This window comes from Sycon ciliatum, chromosome 4 (assembly GCF_964019385.1).
Source record: "Sycon ciliatum chromosome 4, ocSycCili1.1, whole genome shotgun sequence".
NCBI classification, from domain to species: domain Eukaryota; kingdom Metazoa; phylum Porifera; class Calcarea; order Leucosolenida; family Sycettidae; genus Sycon; species Sycon ciliatum.
The window spans coordinates 18,752,117-18,774,125 of NC_088646.1; the positions used below are offsets into that span (position 1 = coordinate 18,752,117).

The 22,009-nt window shown below is 46.6% G+C and overlaps 3 protein-coding genes across 3 annotated transcripts; 2 read left to right on the forward strand and 1 right to left on the reverse strand.

Moving 5' to 3' along the window:
* Nucleotides 1-1,197: 1,197 nt before the first annotated feature.
* On the forward strand, nucleotides 1,198-9,963 carry LOC135814831 (serine/threonine-protein phosphatase 2A catalytic subunit beta isoform). The gene is made up of 7 exons (XM_065328011.1): nucleotides 1,198-1,399; nucleotides 1,477-1,686; nucleotides 3,604-3,777; nucleotides 5,197-5,286; nucleotides 5,592-5,753; nucleotides 6,267-6,385; nucleotides 9,645-9,963. Exons 1-7 carry the CDS (start codon nucleotides 1,298-1,300, stop codon nucleotides 9,715-9,717), a joined length of 930 nt encoding a protein of 309 aa, XP_065184083.1. The 5' UTR covers nucleotides 1,198-1,297; the 3' UTR covers nucleotides 9,718-9,963.
* On the reverse strand, nucleotides 9,960-18,332 carry LOC135814830 (ADP-ribosylation factor GTPase-activating protein 1-like). Its single transcript, XM_065328010.1, has 12 exons — nucleotides 18,147-18,332; nucleotides 17,927-18,036; nucleotides 17,764-17,821; nucleotides 17,333-17,446; nucleotides 16,862-16,995; nucleotides 16,608-16,676; nucleotides 16,246-16,340; nucleotides 15,919-15,956; nucleotides 15,125-15,181; nucleotides 14,794-14,850; nucleotides 12,193-12,231; nucleotides 9,960-10,716 (listed from the first exon to the last, which is right to left on the reverse strand). Exons 1-12 carry the CDS (start codon nucleotides 18,210-18,212, stop codon nucleotides 10,225-10,227), a joined length of 1,329 nt encoding a protein of 442 aa, XP_065184082.1. The 5' UTR covers nucleotides 18,213-18,332; the 3' UTR covers nucleotides 9,960-10,224.
* A 333-nt stretch (nucleotides 18,333-18,665) lies between these two features.
* Nucleotides 18,666-21,252, forward strand: LOC135814832 (uncharacterized). Its single transcript, XM_065328012.1, has one exon. It carries the CDS (start codon nucleotides 19,038-19,040, stop codon nucleotides 20,352-20,354), a length of 1,317 nt encoding a protein of 438 aa, XP_065184084.1. The 5' UTR covers nucleotides 18,666-19,037; the 3' UTR covers nucleotides 20,355-21,252.
* Nucleotides 21,253-22,009: the final 757 nt, after the last annotated feature.

Here is a 22,009-nt window from a genome sequence, read left to right on the forward strand (position 1 = left end):
CGTTCGTGCAGATATCAAGCGAGCGAAGCCTAGTTCACATTCGACAGGACGCTGTGGATGCCGGTTTACGGCATCCAAAGTAAACGCCAGGATCAAGAACCCAACCGTACGAACGTACAAATCGGAAAGCGACGAAAGAGTTCAACAGGTGCATTCCCTATCCTCGTGATCACTTTGCTTGCGTACACCATGTGTGTGTGTGGGGGGGGGGGGGGGGGGGGTATTTTCACTTTGTTTCAACACTAATGTCATAGTAATGCTGACACTTGCATACGCCGTGTGTGTGTGTGTGTGTGTGTGTGTGTGTGTGGTGTGGTGTGGTGTGTGTATGTGTGTGTGTGTATGTGTGTGTGTTTTAACTTTTTACTATGAACACAGCCCTACTGGAAAACATGTTGATGACAACATACATGTGTGTGGGCGTTGTTTGTAGGTGTGTGTGTGGGGGGGGGGGGGGGGAGTCATAATTATGCCATTCCCAGGAGATTTCTGTCTGTAGCCACAGGTACCAATGACCTAAAAGACTTAGATACATGTTTAGCCATAGGCTGTCTTCAGACAACACATGCTGTTAACTTATGCAGTCTTCCTCACTACAGTCCATCACAAGTTTTTAAAACAACTCACTTATAATCATTGCTACAAGGAGACACAACCATACACTGCAATGCAAAGCCACATATCCGTTTATAATGACCATGATGACGGCGACTCGATCACATCATCCAAACCAATCAATGACCTGCATGGCAACTGCGGTTTTCAGTGGTCCAGCACTGCATGCCAGTGCCACTGCCTGGACAACGCTTGCAAAAGTAAGTAAGTAACGTTAGTTGCATACGCTCAGCTCAGGCAAGTCGGAGTCAGTCCTTTCCTGTTTCCAACTCAGCACTCGCTCAGTCTCAAATCTTCCTTCGCTCTGCGACTCTGCTGCTGCATGTTCAATGGTAGTTGACCCCGAGTGTAGTGACCAGGTGACCTGGTGACGGTGTCTCTTCAGTTCTCACGGATTTGTGGCTACCATAATTCGTTGGTTTTCTCTAACAGGATAATATTCTGTATGGTTGTGCAGAGATTTTCAGCACCAATCTCGCAAATATCCACAACATCGGCCAAAAGTGACGACAAAACCCACAAACATTTTTTTCCGCCCGAATGTCGCCATTTTGTTGTTGTTTGAAAAAATCTGTGCAAGGCTTTTTGCCCTACTCGATCAAGCCATCCTTCGCTCACGGTTGCTGCAATGATGATTCCGTGAAGACACGGTTTTGATTTAGCAGGTTGGAGAACTTCTGCAATGGAGGATAGGGCTGTAGCAAAAGAGCTTGACTCATGGATAGAACAGTTGAACGACTGTAAACAGCTGCAGGAGAGTCAGGTGAAAACTCTTTGCGAAAAGGTAAGTTCGACTGTCTGTTCTATTATTTGTGCCGTCACAGCGCGTAACCTCCGCGCCCTTGCTTTTGTTCCATGAAGGCCAAGGAAATTTTACAGAAGGAGAGCAATGTCCAAGAAGTTCGTTGCCCGGTCACGGTATGTGGCGATGTTCACGGACAGTTCCATGATTTGATGGAGCTGTTTCGCATTGGAGGTAACTCCCCGGATACGAACTATCTGTTCATGGGTGATTATGTGGATCGAGGCTACTATTCCGTGGAGACAGTGACTCTGCTGGTCACTTTGAAGGTGTGTTTCTCGCCTGTGTGTTTGTGTGGGGCATGCTGGCGTGCGAAGTAAAATACCTTGGGTTGGTGACATCCACAGCGCTTTATTGCTTTCTGGGGCATACTATTTTTGTGACCTTTCAAGAAGCGGCAGACCGTTTCAAACACGTAGATGGGTACTTTATTGGCTTTGCTGATAGTGATGTTGTTTCCCAGAGTCTGAATAAAGGCTGTAGTGTTTGTATCGCATGTCTAATGTAATTTCAAACTCGACTCATGAGATGAGCTCGAGAAACGTTTGTCAGAGGATGCCAGCCCCAGGTGTTGCATCTATTTCTGCCTCCTGTTTTATGTCGTAACGTTTTCGTTGCTGTGACTTGTTTTTGTTATTAGAAATTTTAATTGTCTATCACGCTTAGTCTGTATGGTTGCACGTGTAGTGTTTTCATAAAGGGAACAGACAGTGTTACATTGTAATAGAGTTTTCATGAGTAACACTACCAGCACCAGGGGATACTTTCGTGCAACTCCGGAGTAGCACATCATGTACATGTACTACAGTAGTTGTGTATTTCCTGTGTGTGTGGTGTTTGTGCTCATTTTTAGTGCAGTGTTGGTATGTCAACTCTGTTGTTCCCTGGTCTTGGGTTTGTTTGACTGATGTCTGGTGCTGATAGTAAATTCCCCTCTTGCCAGCTTCTAGTGTAGTAATGGCCCTCCTATAGTTGCTGCTAATTGAAGTGGCTCAGTGTGAAGTGACCTCTGTTGAGACACCCACCCTGTTATGTTATATCAACTTCTAATCTAAGTGCTGCTCTCCTCACTCCCTACTCCCTTCCATAGGCCCTTCTCGCCTCTCGTCTCCCAACTACGTGTTGCTGCAGTGGCTATGACTGTGTGCGCATGCTGGGAGATTGCTTCTGGCTGCCAATGGCCCTTGCCCCCCCCCCCACCCCTGCAGTTTGTTGGGTTTAGCCTTTAGGGACAGTAATCAGTAGTGTGTGTGTGTGTGTTACATAAAGTCTGGGGGTTTAACGTTGCAGTATGCCTAGTACAGTGCGTATCGGTTATAGTGTGGTCGTATACAAGAATATACTGCCTACAAGAATGAACACTCATTTTTTCATAATCATAACACATATTTTATGTGTATATTTAATATTATTTATTCTTACAAGCAGTATTATCGCATAGTAGAATATATCGGCCCTAAGAATGGATTTTGTGTAGCAAAATATGCCAGATTAGTGCAAAGTGTATCGCCTGTAGTAATAAAATCTGTGCTCTGTGCATACTCAATACAATAATATTCAACACAAAAAGAGAGTTATGTCCAACTGAGCATCGGAGAATCACTTTTTCTGTCCAGTCGGACTCTTGCTTCCGACTTCTCTCGGACTCTTGCTTCCGACTTCTCTCGTATCTGCTGCTCCGCAGTCGCCTAGCACGACCGCGAGTCTGATCCGTGTGTATCATGTGTAGACCTACATGATTGTACGTGTCCACATGCCAAACGTGCGCGCATAATTATAATTATAATACCTGTATGTCACACGTGCATATGATATGTCACACGTGATTTATCGTGTGTAAGAAATATCGGCAATAAGAATCAAATGTCGTTTTTCAAACACCCACGCTATAACCGATACCTACTGTAGTGGTGTTTTTTTGTGTGAGAGGTAGGACCTGCGTATTTTAGGATTGTCTTTACAGCCAAGGTGATGTTGAGTTTGTTCTAAGAGATGTAGCAGTCCAGCCACGTAGGCATTAATCGTGGCGTATTTATCTATTGCGTTGGGAGCTTGGGGGTGTGGGCGCTAACATTCTAATGTTGCCTGTGATCATCTTCTCGCCCCTATGTTACCTGTGAGCCATTTTGACCATGTTCACTTGCCTAATTGTTCACAACTGTGGTGTGCATGGTGGTTTCGTGCAGGTCCGGTATCCAGGCAGAATAACTATCCTTCGGGGTAACCATGAGAGTCGACAGATCACACAGGTGTACGGCTTCTATGACGAGTGCCTGCGCAAGTACGGCAACGCCAACGTGTGGAAATATTTCACCGATCTCTTTGACTTTCTACCTTTGACCGCATTAGTGGATGGACAGGTTAGTCGTATGACCATGTACTTCTCATCGGTCTCACTACCGTAGAACCCCGCGGATAAGCCTATGGGCTTATCTGTTTCACAAGGACATTTCGGTGGGCTTATACAAGAACATGGGCTTATACGCTGACACCAAAATTGTGCTATTGAAAAGTACCAAGGAAGTGAGGAGTACATTGCTGAAAACCACTGTGCAAACAAAAATAACTGATGACTGTGTTGAAAAGTACAAAAACAAAAAAAAACAAAAAACCCTACATGTACACGTACTACGTGCATGGTAGAGTCTACCAACCAGGCCCATAGGCTTGTACAGCGAAGCTTCGTGATGTTTGAGCTTGGCCTGGGCTTATGCGCGGGATTCTACGGTATGTATAAAGGGAAGATCTGGCATTTGCCAACTTGCACTTGGTGGTTCTGGTTGTTGGGAACCTTTCAGTTGGGTTGTGTGGCTGCACAATGGCTTTCACGTAATTTTGCATTACACAATCCGGGCGTGGACTATGTATGACCTCAGTTTGAGTTGAGACAAGTCTCACACCATAAGCCTAAGGAAATCATGCTCGGTGCGAATAACCACGGCGCACCTTCGGGTCATCCTTATTTCACTCTACCACAATGTAATCCAGATTTGTGTGGAAATTGGTAGTGTGAAGCGAGTGTTAACCCTTTAGCCCATGCTTCAATAGACCACTCTCGGTCGATGAAGTTGAATGCACTCAAACATTTGTAACTCGCTCAAATATTGATGGATTTTCACAATCAATGTACCTAGGAAGAAGCCAGGAGCTCAGCTTTCCATTGCAACAATCACAGAAGCACTACGATGTAGCAATGCAGATATATCGTGCTCGGCGTTCCCGTCATGGCAAAGAGTCAAACTTTTTTCCTCACTGGCTGGCCTTTAGTGGGGGATTTCCCTCTTCTGACGTACCGAGTCATTCTGGCATTTTGAGAGTGTGAAGGCAACATTAGCAGAGCCCAAAAAATGTTTGAGAGATCTATGACGAGTGTGTGAAGAGGATTTGCTGGTATTTCCAGTCCGGATGGGGGGGGGGGGGGGGGGGTCGCATGTTTTCTTTGAGTGAAAATATCCTGTGGCAAGGGAACCAGATGACTGAGATTCTGTTGTGTTGTGCTTCAAATTGCTGCTGTCAAATCCCATTGCCGTTTAGCGAGGGGACCGCATAAACAAGGACTGGATAGGCAAAGTCTGCGTGAAATGCAATGTTGGGCATGAGCAGTTTGGCCATGGTCCATGATGGGAGCTTTAGCAGTAACTGTGTTTCGATGTTACTTTGTCTGTCAATCTTCTTACATGCTGTGTTAAATATTATTAGCTGACACGCCCTGTGTTTTTCTTAATCTTTTTTCTTTACACGCCCTGTGTTTTTCTTAATCTTTTTTCTTGTCGTTTCAGATCTTCTGCTTGCACGGTGGATTGTCACCTTCTATTGACACGTTAGATCATATTCGTGCACTCGACCGGTCCCAGGAGGTTCCTCATGAAGTAAGTTTCAGATTGAAGAGTGGAGGAAATCCCACCTAGGTGCATGAATTCTTAATCAGCACTTCGTACCTAACATAGCTGCTTCGCCCTTTTCGAGTTATACAGTCTTGACTTATGAGCAGTTGTGGGCATGCTGCTCTTGGGCAATAATGGTGCGCCAGCACGCAAGACCGCTCATTGCGAAAGAAGCCACGCTGAATGGCATGCAGCTTTTGCCGTGAGGTTCCTCTTCGTATGATGGCCTCTCGTTTGATGTTGCTGTGTCAATGTGCATCCTTGTCTTTTGACTCCGCTTCGCCATACAGGGTCCGATGTGTGATCTCCTATGGTCAGATCCGGATGATCGAGGCGGCTGGGGCATTTCTCCACGTGGTGCTGGCTTCACATTCGGCCAGGACATTGCAGAAACGTTTAACCACAACAATGGCCTGACGTTGATCTCCCGTGCTCACCAGCTTGTAATGGAGGTAAGTTGTTAGATCTGTTGCTAAGGAGACTTTCTTGCCCACTTGTCACTTACAATCTTGTGGCATCTTCATCATTCATGCGTGGTGTGCCAGGAATGCTTTTGGATGTACATGTATCCGTGGTGATACCAATGTAATCCTCAAGCACATCTGCATGTTGCAAGTTCTTCCATGTGCGAATTCTAGCCATGTGGCGCAGGTGAATGAAATCTATTTGCATACCTGTCCATGATTGGCATCTAATGTTAGTGCTACAGTACCCCAGCAGAGAGTGAGAGTGAGCCCTGGATTGTGTGCCGTGATGTTCTTCCAGGCTCCTTGCTTATGATTTTCGGGTGGCCAGCAGTATTAGACGGTAATCAGTACCTCGCGCTGGCTCTAGTGTGTAGCAGCTGTGTGCGGTTGTGCATGTTGCCATGCAGATCGCAGTGAGCGTATACTGAATGGTGTCAGCGTACTGTTGTAAATGGACTCAACTCCTCCAATCCTTCTGTCTTGTTTATGTCTCTTCAGGGTTACAACTGGTGTCACGAACGTAACGTAGTCACAATTTTCAGCGCGCCCAACTATTGCTACCGGTGTGGTAATCAAGCAGCAATCATGGAGCTTGATGATGGTCTTAAATATTCCTTGTAAGTAGTGCCTGTGTGTTTGTGTAGGCAGAAGTAATATCCTTAGGGTATGTTCCTTTGCTATGGGACACATTTTGGATTGTTTTTGCTTTTCAAGCCATTTTCAGTTTGAGGGAGTTCTTCAGGAACTGCTATTCGCTCCTGCTGTCACTGTGTTGCATTTTGCCTACGCCCTTGGGATCACTGTTCACATGTACACAACCTACATGCAAAACCACAGGATAGTCTGACCAATGCAACGAATACTGGCAGAAATGGGTCACATGCGACATAGAACATTCACTTGCTATGGATAACAACTCAACGCGTAATAACTAGGGGTGAAGCGATTAGTTCGAATATTCGAGTACCGTAAAGTACCGTTGATCCGCCCCCCTCTCTAATTCTGTCGATTTTCTACCTGTGAAGTGGTTTCGGCGTATACAACGAAAAGCGACTGGGGGGATCAACGGTACTTTACGGTAATCATTCGAAAATTTTAAACGAGCGAGTATTCAAAAATTTGAACTCAATCGTTTTATATTTTTCTGGTGAAAAGCAGTGATTGAGTGTGAGCCAGTGTTGCTCACAACCAATTTTTTTACTTATGAAGCTGCGTGATGCGTCCTACAAGATTTTAAATCGTTTTTTTATTTTAGTATTGGCATTCTATTTTCGAAAGCTTTTGTTGTACAGCTCGCCCACTGGTATGCATGCATTTGTATGCCTTTGAGTCAGTTTTCTATGACTTGGACGATACGATGATCACGCAAGTAACTTTAGTTAGTTGTGAGATACGGATATACTGATGAAAATCGTCACACTCTGTACAAGCCGTTGGCGACTTTTGTTCTATGTTCACGGATAATTTTTTCCCGAATTGGTGGAGAACTCACAAATCTAGCACTTTTTAATTGTGATGAAATAATCGAATACTAGATCGAATATTATGACTGAGTGATCGAATATTATGAATGCGTGATCGATTGGTCAATATAGATACTAGTACTCGTTTCACCCCTAGTAATAACCAAGCGGTTTATTTTGTCCAGACGCCCTAGAGCAGCAAGCTTTGTGCAGCAGTAGTGCTGTGTACGGAATGTCTCAGTTCTGGTGGATCGTGCAGGGATATAAGCCTTATGCATGTTGTACAGATGCACGGAATCCCGTTGAATCTTGTAGAATCCCGTAGACCCGGTTGGGTGTTGAATGTGCAGGACCCTATTGTGTTTTCTATTTCCACTAAGAAATGGGCCCTGACGGCATTTCATACGAAAGCTTTTCGGACAAAGATCTAGTTAGTCATTACTTGGTCCGCCAAGTTAAAATTGGCGCTTATCTTCTCACTTTGTTTTTCGGTGTTCTGCCTGTGTCACACGGCATGGAACCACCGATTCACCATCCGAACATAACCATTGACCATTGCATCCGACGACATGGCAGCACAAACCATCACAGAAGTTGCGATCAGTTCGTTCGAGTCTTTTTGACGGAGCTGCCGCCGACGAACACTTCCGTCAGCGCAAGAAAACACTGCAACCTCCGCTCGAGTCCGTAAAATAGGTCAGGATGTTCGCATTTCAGAGCGATGGAGAATACAGTTTCTGTCTACTTCCAGCTGTCTGATGGCAAGGATTGTTTACCCCGGGGAGGTATAGAAAAGCTGAAAAAGCGCTTCGCGAGCTTGGATTTGAGTGCTTACACAGCACAGCGCCTAGTGAAGGGCTATCACCAGCAAATAGCTGACGAAGAAACTGCAGCTCATGTCGACATCTCCAGTAAGTGAGACCAATCCGGCGGACACACTTTGAAGATCACAGAGGACAGGGCAAAGGATCTAATCAAAGAAAACACCAAGTGCTGAGGGAAACACTCGTACAAAGCACTTTCAGGAAAGTAGCCGAAAAGCCTGGTGCACGGCGCTAGGACTTAGGTACTACTACTAGGTGCAGACGCACAGGTGACCAGTGCTACATCAAGCGGAAGCTATCACTGCGCTGCATGTACAAGCACCAGCGGCTCGCGTGGGTGCTGATCAGCAAGTACGACAAGCGCAATAGGCGATTTGAAAAAAAGGACACTGATATGGCGTTGGCTTGAACAAAGTCGCATTATTGCGACGAACGGGGATAACACTTACCGCCAACATGCGGGCAGTCTCACTCAAGCTTCTGATCGGCAAGGTGACAGGCATGCACTGCCTTTGAGCGTGATTCGAGACGAGGAGAAGTGGAACAAGCTATGAAACGTGCAGCAGCTGTCCGGATCGAACGTTTTGAGCTCTTCCTCCAGCGATAGTGGCGAGGAGGATGTGTAACTTGCTTGAATTTTCGACTGAGTTACTTACGGACATGTAAATGATCATGTATATAGTGCTTTGTGATCGTGGCTTGCTTCAAATATTCGTATTTCCTTCCTGAGAGAAGTGTGAAGATAACTTATAAGCGCCAATTTTAACTGGGCGGACCAAGTAGTTCTAACCAAGTAGTTCTAACCAAAAGTGAAGAAGCTGGAAAGCGCTTGTTTTTCATTATGAGGCTAAAATTGATCAAATGCACATGTATAGCCCACGTTGAACACCCAACCGGGTCTGTACAAACCTACGGCCCTAGTACAGAACTTGGTAAATCTGTACAATGTGCATCAGGTCTATTCGCTGTAGTCAGCATGGGCACCCATTCCTGGACCAGATTCAAGGCACGGCATCTGCTTCGCGTGGCCTAGACGGTCACTCAAAACACCAACAATGCCTAAGCCCAATCTGCTGAATTCATAGCTGGAATTATTTTTTACGATGGCTGACTAAACAAACGTTTCTGAAAATTGTTGGGTTTTTGTCTAAGGGCATGCGTCGGATCCTTCAGAGTCTACTGAACACTTTATTTTGGACCTTGACTGTTGCCATGTTCACGAAGTAATAAAATGGCGCTCACAAGTCACCCAACCATCGTGCGCGTCGTACAAAAAGTCAACAAACTCTATCTCGATCCACGTGTGTGTACCGTATTTTTCGGAGTATAGTGCGCACCTGCGATTTAGGGCCTAAAATAGCACATCTAAAGTGCGCACTATTCCGGAAAATACGGTACCACAATGTGTACAAAAATGATTTTCACCCGCTGTCCGCACAAAGGTCACATTTGGATCCGGATCCGACCAATCGAAAGGGTGCGGATCCGGTGGATCGGGATGCCCTTCCAGAGGCTCTTGATCATGTGGCTCACCACGTGTTCATTTTTTTGTGTTTTTTGGATGTGTCGTGTTATTTTATTTCGTACAGCCTGCAGTTTGACCCAGCACCGCGACGAGGAGAACCGCACGTCACGCGGCGAACACCAGACTATTTCCTGTAGAAGTTTATCATCTCTTTATGCTTTTTCTCCTTCATTGTCACCGCTACTCAGACTACTGCTAAGTGTCACTCCCTGTTTTGTCATATAGACATCATCACTCTCCTCCTGCGTCGTCTCCAATTTCTACTCTTTGCTGTGCTGTCTACGTTTTTTCTTCTTATTTTTTACTGCAAAATTACTGCAGAGTATTCATGACGTAAATAAGTGCTGAAAGCACACCATGTGTGAAAAATCTGGAAAACTCTAGCTAGTCGTTTCTTTTCTTGGTGTGCTATATAATTATTGGTTCAAAGCAGAGAAGAGCAGCGCAGAGAGAGTAATATGAAAATAAAAGCTGGCTAAAGATCCTAATACTCTCTGATAGTGTTTATGCAACAGGCACAGCAGCGTTGAAAATCAGGCTACAGAGAAGTCATGTGGGATAATTCCATGCACATAAATAAATGGCGGTGTGAAATAAATACACAAGCAGTAGTAAAATTGCAAGTCGACATACTGACGCGCATGCTATTTCTTGATATCAATAGTAGACCATTCACCGCCATCGTCGTTGCCCCACTCTTCCGTGTTCCAGCCCTCGGCATCCTCACTCTTCTTCTTTGTTGTCGTCTTCCTCGGCGTGGCTGTAGTTGACGTGGACCGGCTTCTGGTCGCTGCACGTGGTGACGTTGAGGAGGACCGTTGAGCCGCCTTACCTTGAGGCGTGGTTTGCTCAGAGCTACCGGTTGCACCCCAATCGTCCTGGCTACCCCACGAACCCCAGCCATCATCACTGTGGCCCTTGCCAGTTGCGGGGGTCGAACTGCTAGCAGCAGCAGAGGAGGACATACCGCTGGAGCCAGTAGATGAGGCATAGCCATGGGGCTGTCTTGATCCAGGAGAAGCACCCATGTTGGCCGTTGCCTCGCCACAGGTTGACACAAACGACTGGATACCAGACCAAACATTGGCGCCTGTTGAGTACATCGAGTCGACCACCTTCTTGCGACTTTCTTCATCCTGAACGAGCACAAGCAAAAAATGATGCGAAGAGAACGTTATTATCCGAAGAATGGACGAAAAGATATTTCTACGCAGCACAAAATAAGATGGCAGTGCAACCAGTGCAATACAGTAGGCACTACGGTACTCAATATTAGTATACTTATAGGGTTATGGTTAAAGGGGAAGTTAAGGCAAAAATCAAAATTTCACCAGTTGTAGTCTTCGGGGTGCCGAGTCGAATGGTCGTGGTCCGAGGAAGCTGAGACGCTCTCTTCCTACTTGAATCCCAATCGAACTCGCGCACTTCCACCGAAACTGGGTGACCGCGCCCTACTAGATGGGGATTTGTATGCAAAATGTCACTAAAAGCGCCATTTCGTTCTTATAAAAGCACGGATGACCGCGATTGGCCCATATGTTGTAGTCTTTTGGACGCTGAGTCGACTGGTTTTGGTCCGAGAAAGCTCCTTTATTCCCAATCGAACATGGTTGAACAAGCGGTCACGTGCTCCTGCATGCCCAATCACCTGGTCACAGCGCCAGCAGGCGACAACTTTCACACCAAGGTTCAACTCGAGTGACAGGACTGCACCCAAAAAAGGTCAAACAGGCTAGTAAGTTGTACCCTGCAGGCACGGTGACCAGGTGACTGGCGGACGCAGGAGCACGTCAACGCTTGTTCAAGCATGTTCGATTGGGAATAAGGGCCGAACGCTGCATCGCAGCCTTTTTCCCAAGAGTGTGCAACTCAAGCATACCCTGCTATCCCGACAGTTGAAGTCATTTTTTTACGATGCAACACCCCTCGCACGAGTGACTCACCCACTACGCCATGCCATAAAAGTCAAACCCGCACAGATATTCAATGTAAATCCACGTGTTCACCCTTCCTGCTGGCCTGTAAGTTTGTTAGTATAGTACTTACTCCTTATTTTTACAAAACATACTTCGAATGTAATTTCCTTTATGAAGCCCATGGCTTTATAACTGAGACTGGCTTTATAATCGAATATACCACCATGGCTTTAAAGGTGCGGACATACGGTATGACGTACTGAAGGACATCATATCAAAAATGAAATCAACTTCTAAAATGAAAGAATCCATAGTGGGATTACACACTCCTGTGGGGTTATGTTAGTTATGTACTCCCGTCGCCGCATATTCACAGTACAGTTCATGGGTGTCCACTCTACTAAACTTATGGTGTTGTGTGGTGGGCAAGGCATAACAAAAAACGTAAACAAGTCTACATATTCCGCGGTTCCTGCGATTTCTACCCAGGTGCTTCCCTAGGAATAGTGAGGTGCTTTCCCACACCGTGTCCTCTCCCAGGCGCATACGACTCCCTGAATTCCATGCATGACAACCGTACTGGAGTTCGCGCATACGACTCCCTGAATTCCATGCATGACAACCGTACTGGAGTTCAAGTTAAAAAAAAAAAAAACTAAACCACGCCGTTCACACGAGCATTGTGTAACCGCTTACCGTAAAGGAGTCCTGTACTGTTGCAGTCAAGTCCACAGCCTACAGGTCATGCAAACACACGCACACACACATACAGTGACTTCGGTTTGTGTCCACAACCAGGATGGGATGGGAGTAAGAACACACACGCACTACTAGCGTACTACACTATAATAATTCTGTAAAACCCAAAATGCTAGCCACAAATGTACTTTTTAAAACAAAGCATAGATCACATCAAGAGTCATGGTTCGCACAGGGCCTCGAAAGTGCTTGAATTTTGAAAAATCCTTTAAGGAAAAAAGCGCTGAAAGGCCTTGAAAAACGGTTTTTGTTCAAAAATGACACCTCAGACCGCGGTCACACATGTCTTTGGCGGGACTTCCACCTCCGCCGTAGCTGTGTGTGACCACGGCCTTAGCCTTCTAAAAACGGTTACTTTTTTTTCCGTTGACGTCGCGCTTGTCGAACATTGAAAACAGCTTTTGGTCGACTCGGGCTTCCATCAATCAGTTTTGTTTTGTTTCCTGTGACACCAAGAAAATGGGCAAGTGCTCGTTTCAAGCAAAATGGCTCGAGGAGCAGAAGTACCAGTCATGGCTGGCTGCCGATTCGGATAAACACCGTACTCGGTGTAAGCTGTGCAGAACGACTTTCTCAGTTGCCGCCATGCTGACGGGAAAAAACATCGTGAGATGCGTTCCTGCGCCAGCTCATCAGCTGGCAGGAGATTGTTCCTGCCCCAGCAGCCGGCGTCTACTGCAGCTGCTGCAGCATCAGCTGCTCTAAGTTCAACGTTGGTGCAATTCGTCAGCACTAGGGAGACGCTGAAAGCTGAGGTCCTCTGGGCTCTGACTGTCATTGCCAAAAACTTCTCGTTCCGAAGTTCGCAAGGAATGAGCGCCTTGGTTGCAGAGATGTTTCCGGACTCGGCCATCGCAAAGAAGTTTCGCTGCGGCGAGCGGAAGGCCAATTACATTGCCACGTACGGCATCGCTCCGCCACCTTGCAGAAGAGTGCTGATCAGTATGAGCGGCCAAGGAGAAGTTAACGGAGCTGCAGGCTATTGATTCACAATTGAAAGACTTGCAGTGATGTGTGTGTGTGTGTGTGTGTGTGTTTGTTCAATTCTTATTGAACTCTTCAGATCATAATGGCCACTGGTTGGCCATGAATTATAATTTCTGATGTCTAAATCAAGGATATCTGATGATCGCTCCGATGCGTGAAACTTTAAGTTACAGCTAACACAGCCTTTCGCCTCTGTTGTGTGTGTAAATCAAGGGTATTAAGTTTCTTCCCAAATTTCCCATTCCCTGTACTATCCTGAAGAGAAGGGAAAGAAAACGCCTGATAGATGAAAGAATGTGTCTACTTGATTGCGTGGATTTGCGTCTTTGCATGCGAAGTTATAGATTGCGAAATTAAGAAACTACTAGTGGGTAGAAGATCATGGCCACCAATCTCGTTGGGTACCAACTACACAGCGACACCTGCACACAAACGGTTACATACTACAGACTCGCAGTATGGAGTTCAATGAACACACAAGATGCCGAAAGCTTTCACCACCAGCTTAACCCTTTACTGGTCTACCATAAGCGTACCGATACTATAGTATCGGTACGTTTGGCCCTCATTTTTTTGGGGTCTTGTTGCTAGGAGACAGCTAAAATGGCGCTCTACGCGTAGCTGAGGTCCAAGGCTTTCTGACGATGTGCAAAACAACCATGCTTACCATACAAATTTTTGCCGTATCGATCGACTGAAGTTTGTTGAAATTGGAAAAGACGACCATCCGCCATGCGCGCATTTCAAGAATGTGAGTGCATCTCTTGGGGCCCTGTTTGACAAGCGTTCTGAGAGCAGTAACATCACCAGTCCAGGCTGGATGTCCCGGGAGGTTTTGCAGTGTAGTGTGTTGAGAAAAAGAGCTCCGTTGAGTCCTGCTAGTTCAAAAATATATCGTCCACGATAGAAGAAACAAAATTCTCCAAACAGAGAGGAAGCCTTCTTGCTGCCCACACGGCGACAGCGACTGTCACAAGGACTCGTTAGGTGCGATCAGCTGATTCGCCTGGCCGTGAGAATCACGGCATGCGTAAGCTCGCGCCTGAGTACTCATCTGAGCGAGAGTGAATCTGACGCGAGCAGCGCTGAGATGAACAAACCGAAACTGCGATATCGTGGAATGGGAATTGCTGCTGCTGGCGTATCGCCGATGGCGAGGTATTGGTGTTCAATGGCGGTATTGTAGAGAGCCTACATTTCTTGTAAAGACGTAGCCCTTACCTGATTGTTTATCGTACGACTTCAGCTCCATCACGAACTTGGTATGCCCTTCGTGCTGTGATATTCGTGTATTTCATTCGCAATTGTATTTTCTCTCAACTTGAAGGGCAACCATGGGCCCTATCCTTGCCTGGACCTAGTCATATTTGAATTTTCTGGACGTGTTCAGGCATACAGATTTTGAAAATATATGGTTTACCCATGCCTACATCACATGGTTCTTGAGTTATTGCTGGTTGTGTGTACATGTATTTGCGTGACCACCCCTCACATACATTGAGTTAGACCGGCAAAGGGTTAAAAATGCCTTAGGGCAAAGGGCCCGCTTACCTTTTCAGCAGCTGGCTTCAGCATGGTCTCATTAACATTGCTGCCAATCACAAGTGCCTGCGTGCATGTGGGGAACACAAAACAAAGTTACATAGCCAAACGCGCACAGTACATGGTGCTAGCACGGCATGCTCTGGCTACAGTAACAGTTGGAACTAAACACGTTACGCTGACTAGTCATATCTATGCAGTGAGGAATATCATAAATGACCAAAAATATACAAGTGGCTCTTGTGAGGGACTGCTGGTGCATGTACCCTGGCCGATTTCAGTACAGCATCCAAAGGAGTCTTTTAGGACACATAGCTCGGGGGATATACCGTGAACTGACCTGCTCTGTGGCCGTGCTTGCAAGCTGGGTTGCAGATTCAGCAAACAAACTCCAGCCCTAGGAAAAAACACAGAAACGATACGGTGAGCAGGGTTGCTGAACAGTGAGTACCGGTATACGACTCGAATAGGAACACGTGTGACAGTCGTGGTGTCACAAGACGCTAACAGGCACAGCAGTGGTGGTGGTAACAACACTCACAACACAAAATCAAAATACTGGACTACGCCTGAAGTACGTGTAGACGTGCCAGGATCAGTTTGCACTGAAAACAGGTACATAGTTGTCAGTGGAATAGGTGGGGTATCAACAAGCAACAGTTCTATTCACTTAGTACATTACTATTCGTTCATCAGAAACAAAGCGACAAGAACCTTGCAAATTGCCACAAACGCAATACTGACGTTTCGGGCACCGGCTGTCCTTACGTAGTATTTTTCATTCACATAAGTCGTATCCATATCTGAAAGTCATCCACTTTCCCAAATCGGTACCATATGTCCAAGAAGAAAATTGAGTGGAAAACAACTCATACTAAACTATTTGAAAGCAAGGAGCCGTACGATGCATTTTCAGACTTGATCATGGAAAGTCCTGAAAGGTGAGAATGCATCACATGCAAAGCATGTGCAGCTTCTTACCGGCATCCAATGAAACTAAGAAATGCACACATTAGCATGTCCAGTGCAGGGGATGCCAAGACGAATAGCAACGGCAATGGAGAGAGACAGACAGGGAGGAGAGGAGGGGAGAGAATACAGGTACAGCACTGGCTCTTATTGTCGGCAACTTACTGTGGTCAAAGAGGCCATTGCATTTGTCAGCATCTCACCTACATGGGAAACAGCCAACACAACCCGGAACACAAGCCGTATGGCCAACCTCCTCCACCATCTCCATTCCACAAACATTCTGGCAGCGTTCAAGTCACGGGGATTGATTTCTACTCTTGACGTAAATAAACAGCAATTATGCAACCAAGCCCAAGGCATGTAGCTATCACAAGGACCACTAGATCAATAGTTCACCACATATGCACAACAGTTACTTTTCTAGGCCTGATCTAATCCTGACCACTGGGCCAGGGAGCATGCACAACTACAGTCATGCACAGCACTCACCAGAATCAAACTGGCCAGCAGAACGGGAACTACTACTTTGATCAGGAGTGGAGCCAAAACCAACATACTTGCCACCTTGACTTGGAGGTACATGGCTGCAGAGAGTGAAGAGCAGCGATAGAAATACCGGTTCGGCAGTCAGGGTTGGGCACCTCACACTCACTCTGCAATACATGCATTTGATGCTATGGCCTACACCGCTGGAATCGAAGGTGAAAGAAGTTGCCATGCATGCAACAATGTATTTATTATCACATACATACCATAGAGAGTGACAGGCGTTATCCAACACCATGGTTAGGGGGAATCATTCACCTCTACCCACCCATCCACCCACAGCCCCAACCACAAGGAGCACTCACTCTGGCCTGGTGGCGTTTTCATCCTGGCGACGCTGGAAGAAATCTGCGCGATGCGTTGCGATTTCATCACTGCAACAAACAAGAGTGAGCAATGTTAAGTGGAACAGCTCTGACAATAGAAGCCGGTAGTGACCGACATTACCTTTACTACGAAAAAAGGAAGCAATGTCCCGCAGGGTGCCACAAGTAAACACCTACCGCCACTACCCCACTGTCCCAAATAACAACAATCTTTCCACAGGGAAACAACAAACCTTGAATACTGGCGTGACTGGGACTGTGATGCAGCGCTGGATGAAGTAGAAGAGGTGGTGACGGCTGGAGGCTGATGATGCCGAGCAGGCGACGAGTCAATCGACCATGAACGGCCATTGGCTTCTGCAGACACCTGCCAGTGGAGATGACGGACATGTGAACAAAAAAAACCCAGCGCACACAAGCTGAGAGAGAGAGAGAGAGAGAGAGAGACCTAAACTAGACCAGGAGCGCACATGAACAAGAAGCGGGTGATTAGAGACCCACAGTTTTAACAGACAAATCATATGGCTACATCCAGTGTTTTGCCCAGCATTTGGTTGAGTTTGCTTGGACTACCGTAGCTCAAGAGTAGAGTGCATGAACCAAAGCAAGAATTAAATAGGAGATCCACAGCTACATGCATACAGGATCCACAGCTACATGCATAGCTCAAGAGACACATGAATTCATCCCCGACTACGACGTACCTTATCTCTAAATAGAGCGGCGGCACGGGAGTTATACTTTGCCACAAAGTCCATGCCCGGTTTGATGTCGGACTGTGACTGCAAGAACGAACGGAGCACACTGTTGCCACCAACCTGTACAGGAGTAAAAAAAAACCGTGTATTTATTACATATCACATAATGAAATCAAGACCATTCTCACTCCTCACACGTGTATTGGCTATATTCTATGACAGGTTAGTATGCCTGTTACAAATGTCGTAGTGAAGAAGACAGGTGTGCCACTATTGGACATTGTCATCGTTATTACTTTGACGGATGCATGCAGCGTGCTTTTATCGCAAATGTGCATTTTAGAGATAATGCTTAGAATAGAGACAGGAGTTGGCAGGATTTCCATTTGTACTACCTCAAACTAATTAATATACAGAAAACATGGTGATATTTTCACCTTCATTTTTTCCAGTTCCAAGTCTTTCCACTTGTCCATAGTTACCGAACGAACGAAGCTGGACAATAACAAAATGAAAAGCGAGTATGGTAAGCGGTGCGGATACAGCAAGGCAATGTGATAAAACCAGAATCAAGAGAAGCAATTAATTAATTGCACTTACCTCAAATGGACACCTAAACTCCTGTGGCGGCCCGAGCATTCCAGGCAAATGAAAATACCGTAACTGACAGATACCCACTGGGGATTCTTGGCACCGCAGTCAAAGCAACTCTAAAGGAAAGAAAAAATAAACAATGGGTATTCTCATTGAGCTGAATTCAGGTGGAATGGAAAAGGTACTATGCGTCACAACGAATTGAAGAAGGTGAAAACAACCTTACATTGTTATCACTAATTCGACGTAAATCTGTAAGGGCACGCCTCGTCCTTGGAGAGGCCCCAGACATACTTGTCCAAGATGCAAAACAGACTCCAAACTAACTCAAAGCTTAGGGAAATTCGAAATGACGATTGTTCTTGAAATCTCTGAACTGGAGCTTCAGGTCTAGTCTTTTCAATGTTCCGAGTGTTCGCTTTGTTCTCTGCATGCACCCACAAAAGCTGTACCCACTCGTAGACCTACACAGCGGCTACACTGCACTGTCAACTACCAGACTACTGCCACATACTACACTGTAGTACTGGTCAAGTGTCATGAATCAGGAATGTCATGACTGAGTCATATGCGGCTCAGCACGGCGGGTGCGCTAGGCGCGCCGCGCTTCGTGCCATCCGTACCCCCGGGCCGCGGCCCCGTAGGTCTACGGACGGTACGAAGTGCGGCGCGCCTAGCGCGCATGCTGAGTCTACAACAATAAATTTTTCACAAAATTGATAATTACACGTATTTTGAGAATTATTTTGAGAGGGTGAACGTATTTTTTGGTTTGATTTCGCTTCACGACACATCTTCCAGTTCCACACAACTACTCTTTTGTTCTTCGAGCACAAGTGATGAGGACAAGCGTGCTGACTAGTCAGTTCATCACATCAGTAGTCTGAATAGGGGAGCTTCACGATCAAGTCTGTCAAGTGGAAGGCAACATAGAAGGAAGGATTGAGTGAATGAGAGTGCTGTTTTCCGATGGGACGGCACTGTTTATCAGGTACATAATCATTGTACATGTATTGTCATGAAAGTGCGCGATGAAGTTGTTCACATGTATAAATAGTGCTTTTTGGTGTAGAAATCCTGCAACACGTAGCTGCACTATTTGCTTCTGCGCATCGGAATGGATACGAGTGAAATAGGACAGAAGCCTCTGAATGAAGTAGGGCACTCCAGGCACATGTCAGAGAATGGCTGTCTCAGCACAGTTGAACAGGCGATGGACGACGTGTCCAAACTCTCAGTGGAGGATGTGTTTCGGGAACAGTTGCACAAACGCCGCAAGCGTCAGATCAAACTCAACGTTGGCGGACGCATGTTCGTGACATCACTGACAACCCTCTCTGCTGACCCGGACAGTATGTTGGCGGCTATGTTTAGTGGCCGCCATGAGCTAGATGTGGACAAACAAGATATGAGTGTGTTTATTGATCGGAATGGGCAGGCGTTTGCGTCGATTTTGGAGTGGCTGCGGACTGGCCTTGTTCCAGCATCTGTGCTGCAGAGTGATAGCGAGCGAAAAGCAGTGCTCGTTGAGGCCAAGTATTTTCAACTGGAAAGTCTGGCAAGCAAGCTGGAGGAGGTTGATAGTCAGTGCATGGAGGGTGAAAGCGGAATGGCAGACCTCCTGGACTGTGGCATAATCAAGCTAAACGTCGGTGGCAAGCTGTACTCTACGTCGCGGACAACGCTGACATCGGACACATCGTCGATGCTCGCTTGCATGTTCTCTGGCCGTCACAACGTTCATCGCGACGAGAATGGATGCATATTCATTGACCGAGACGGCGAGCTATTCGCCCACGTGCTAAACTGGCTACGCAGCCGTACGGTCCCACCGCTCGATCCCGTGACCAAGGCAGGCCTGCTCACCGAAGCACAGTACTTCCAACTGACCGACTTAGCAGCGGCGCTGAGCCAAGGTGACATCACCGATCACCGATGCTTGCGGCAGATCACGCCGGAGATATTCTACTCGTCCTACCAAAGCTCTCTGGTGAACAATCAGCCGCTGGTGTTCAGCTATGTGGACCTGCGACTCATACCGAGCATGGCGGGTCTATTCCTGGCCAAGGCTGATTTGCGTGGCTCGAATCTTAGCGGTATCTGCCTTCGCAACACCACGCTGGAAGAGGCCAATCTCAACGGTACGCTGTTCAGCAGCTGTGACATTCGCGGTGCCAATTTGCGTGGTGCCGTGCTCATTGATGCTACGCTGGACTCGGCCAACCTGCAGAATGCTCTCATGGACCGGTGTCGCCTGGCTGGCGCTAGTCTCGTCAATGCGGACTTGCGACAAGCGTACATGCGATCGACGCGCGTGTCACGTACCAACTTTCAGGGTGCGCTGACGGAGGGCACGCACGGCCTGGAAATCGAGCACTCCTCTGCCGCGCGTGGCAACGGCGCTGCTCACCCGCCCGCGACTATTCCGACGTAACAACGTGCGCCAAAACACTACACCCACCCGCGACTATTCCAATGTAACAGCGTGCGCCAAAAACACTACACCCACCCGCGACTATTCCAGCATAGTAATGTGTGCAAAACGCTACAGCATGGTCCGTTTGCGCCGAGCGTTCGCACTCATCTCCAAGAATCCATGGATAGAGAGATTGCCATGCGTTAGCACTGCCACGGCCAAGTGCTATTTATTCCTGACACGGAGTCAAGTCTCCAGCCGCCTTTCAATGCGGTTATCTCACGCCAGTGACTAGTGTACATATTTGTATAAAATCATCATGGTATGTATGTATGCCATTGTGAGCTGCTGTTTTATTCGAGTTCTTTGTCGTTTTGCTGATAGCGCTATCCTCGCGCGACTGCCAGTTGTACATTGCTGATATAACTTCTGCTATCACCTCAGTTGCATTGCTGCTGTTACTAGTGTTAGGAAGAACGTAGAGTCCTATCCAGCTTAGTGCTTCTACTTGTACATTGTAGTTGTTGTGCTGTGTCCAACTGTTGAACATTCTAACTTTATTCCGATTTACAATACATGACTGTACTCGTATTACCATTATTTTCAGAATCATCATTGTTTGGTCCACTCCAGTGTGGGGGAGGATCTGAACCAGTTTTATCCTATTATCTTCTTGCTGTTCGCAACAGCCTCTGGGTTTCTCTTGAATACTCTCAGTCTCCATGCTGACCTAAGAAAACTGCTGGAGCGCGTCTAGCGCACACGCCTGGGGTCTTCAAGAACTTATACCTAGTACCTCTCAGCGATCTCACGCAGACGTGTCCCTATTTTGACTGCGGTCTGCATTTTATGTCGCGCTCAGTGCTATCTTTCCCGGCCGGGAATCCCACTTTCTTGGAGGCCCAGGCTTAGTCTAGCTAGTGTGCTGAGGCGTATGTTGTGTGCGTGTAGCATGCAATACTTTAACCACTGCGGATTGGCTATCCAGGAACACATGCTGGTGTACGAATACTTGTATACTTTGCTTTCAGCTGGTGTATTTTCGTAGTACTTATACAGCAAAGCACAATGGTGCAATCCTAAGACGGTGTCTAAATGGCCTGGCGCAAAACTGATATGCATGCTCGCACCCACGTAACAATGGCTAACAGGGACAAGAAAGCCAGAGAGTTGCATGGCTAAAAGCCATTGCCAGGCAGCAAAGTAAGGGGCCTTCCGTTAATACCGATATTTATTTAGAAACGAAAACTAGTCGTTTCTCTTCAACCCCCCTCCTCTCTGAGAAACGAACACATACAAAATTAATGGTACATAGTATCGATATTTTTGGTCTTTTTTCTGGACATGCTCACGCATGCAAAATGTACATCGATACTTTTCGAGAAACGAACAGGCGCTCAACCCCTCCCCCTTAAACGACTAGTTTTCGTTTCTAAATAAATATCTATATTTACGGATGGCCCCAAAAATATACTGTCAATGAGGTGACCTTCGACGTACAGTCCGTCCAACTAATGATGCGAGAGTGTTTCATGTGATGGCAAGTAGCTCGCGCCAGTTCTGGTCAGAGAAATCCGACCTCCTCAATAAAGTAGTGCCGCATTTAGCTGTAAGTCCGCATACACCCTAACATAACTGCTAGTTCAGGGATGTGGAATAGAAGAAGAGAGTAG

Excerpts from the sequence above, each read along its gene's own strand:
- LOC135814831 (XM_065328011.1), top strand. The coding sequence starts at position 1,298 with ATGGAGGATAGGGCTGTAGCAAAAGAGCTTGACTCATGGATAGAACAG. Across the intron at positions 1,400-1,476 it reads TGAAAACTCTTTGCGAAAAG|GCCAAGGAAATTTTACAGAA; the intron begins GTAAGTTCGACT and ends TGTTCCATGAAG. Across the intron at positions 3,778-5,196 it reads CCGCATTAGTGGATGGACAG|ATCTTCTGCTTGCACGGTGG; the intron begins GTTAGTCGTATG and ends TTGTCGTTTCAG.
- LOC135814830 (XM_065328010.1), bottom strand. The coding sequence starts at position 18,212 with ATGTCTGGGGCCTCTCCAAGGACGAGGCGTGCCCTTACAGATTTACGT. Across the intron at positions 16,996-17,332 it reads CCGCTCTATTTAGAGATAAG|GTGTCTGCAGAAGCCAATGG; the intron begins GTACGTCGTAGT and ends CTCCACTGGCAG. Across the intron at positions 14,851-15,124 it reads CAAGCACGGCCACAGAGCAG|GCACTTGTGATTGGCAGCAA; the intron begins GTCAGTTCACGG and ends ACATGCACGCAG.
- LOC135814832 (XM_065328012.1), top strand. The coding sequence starts at position 19,038 with ATGGATACGAGTGAAATAGGACAGAAGCCTCTGAATGAAGTAGGGCAC.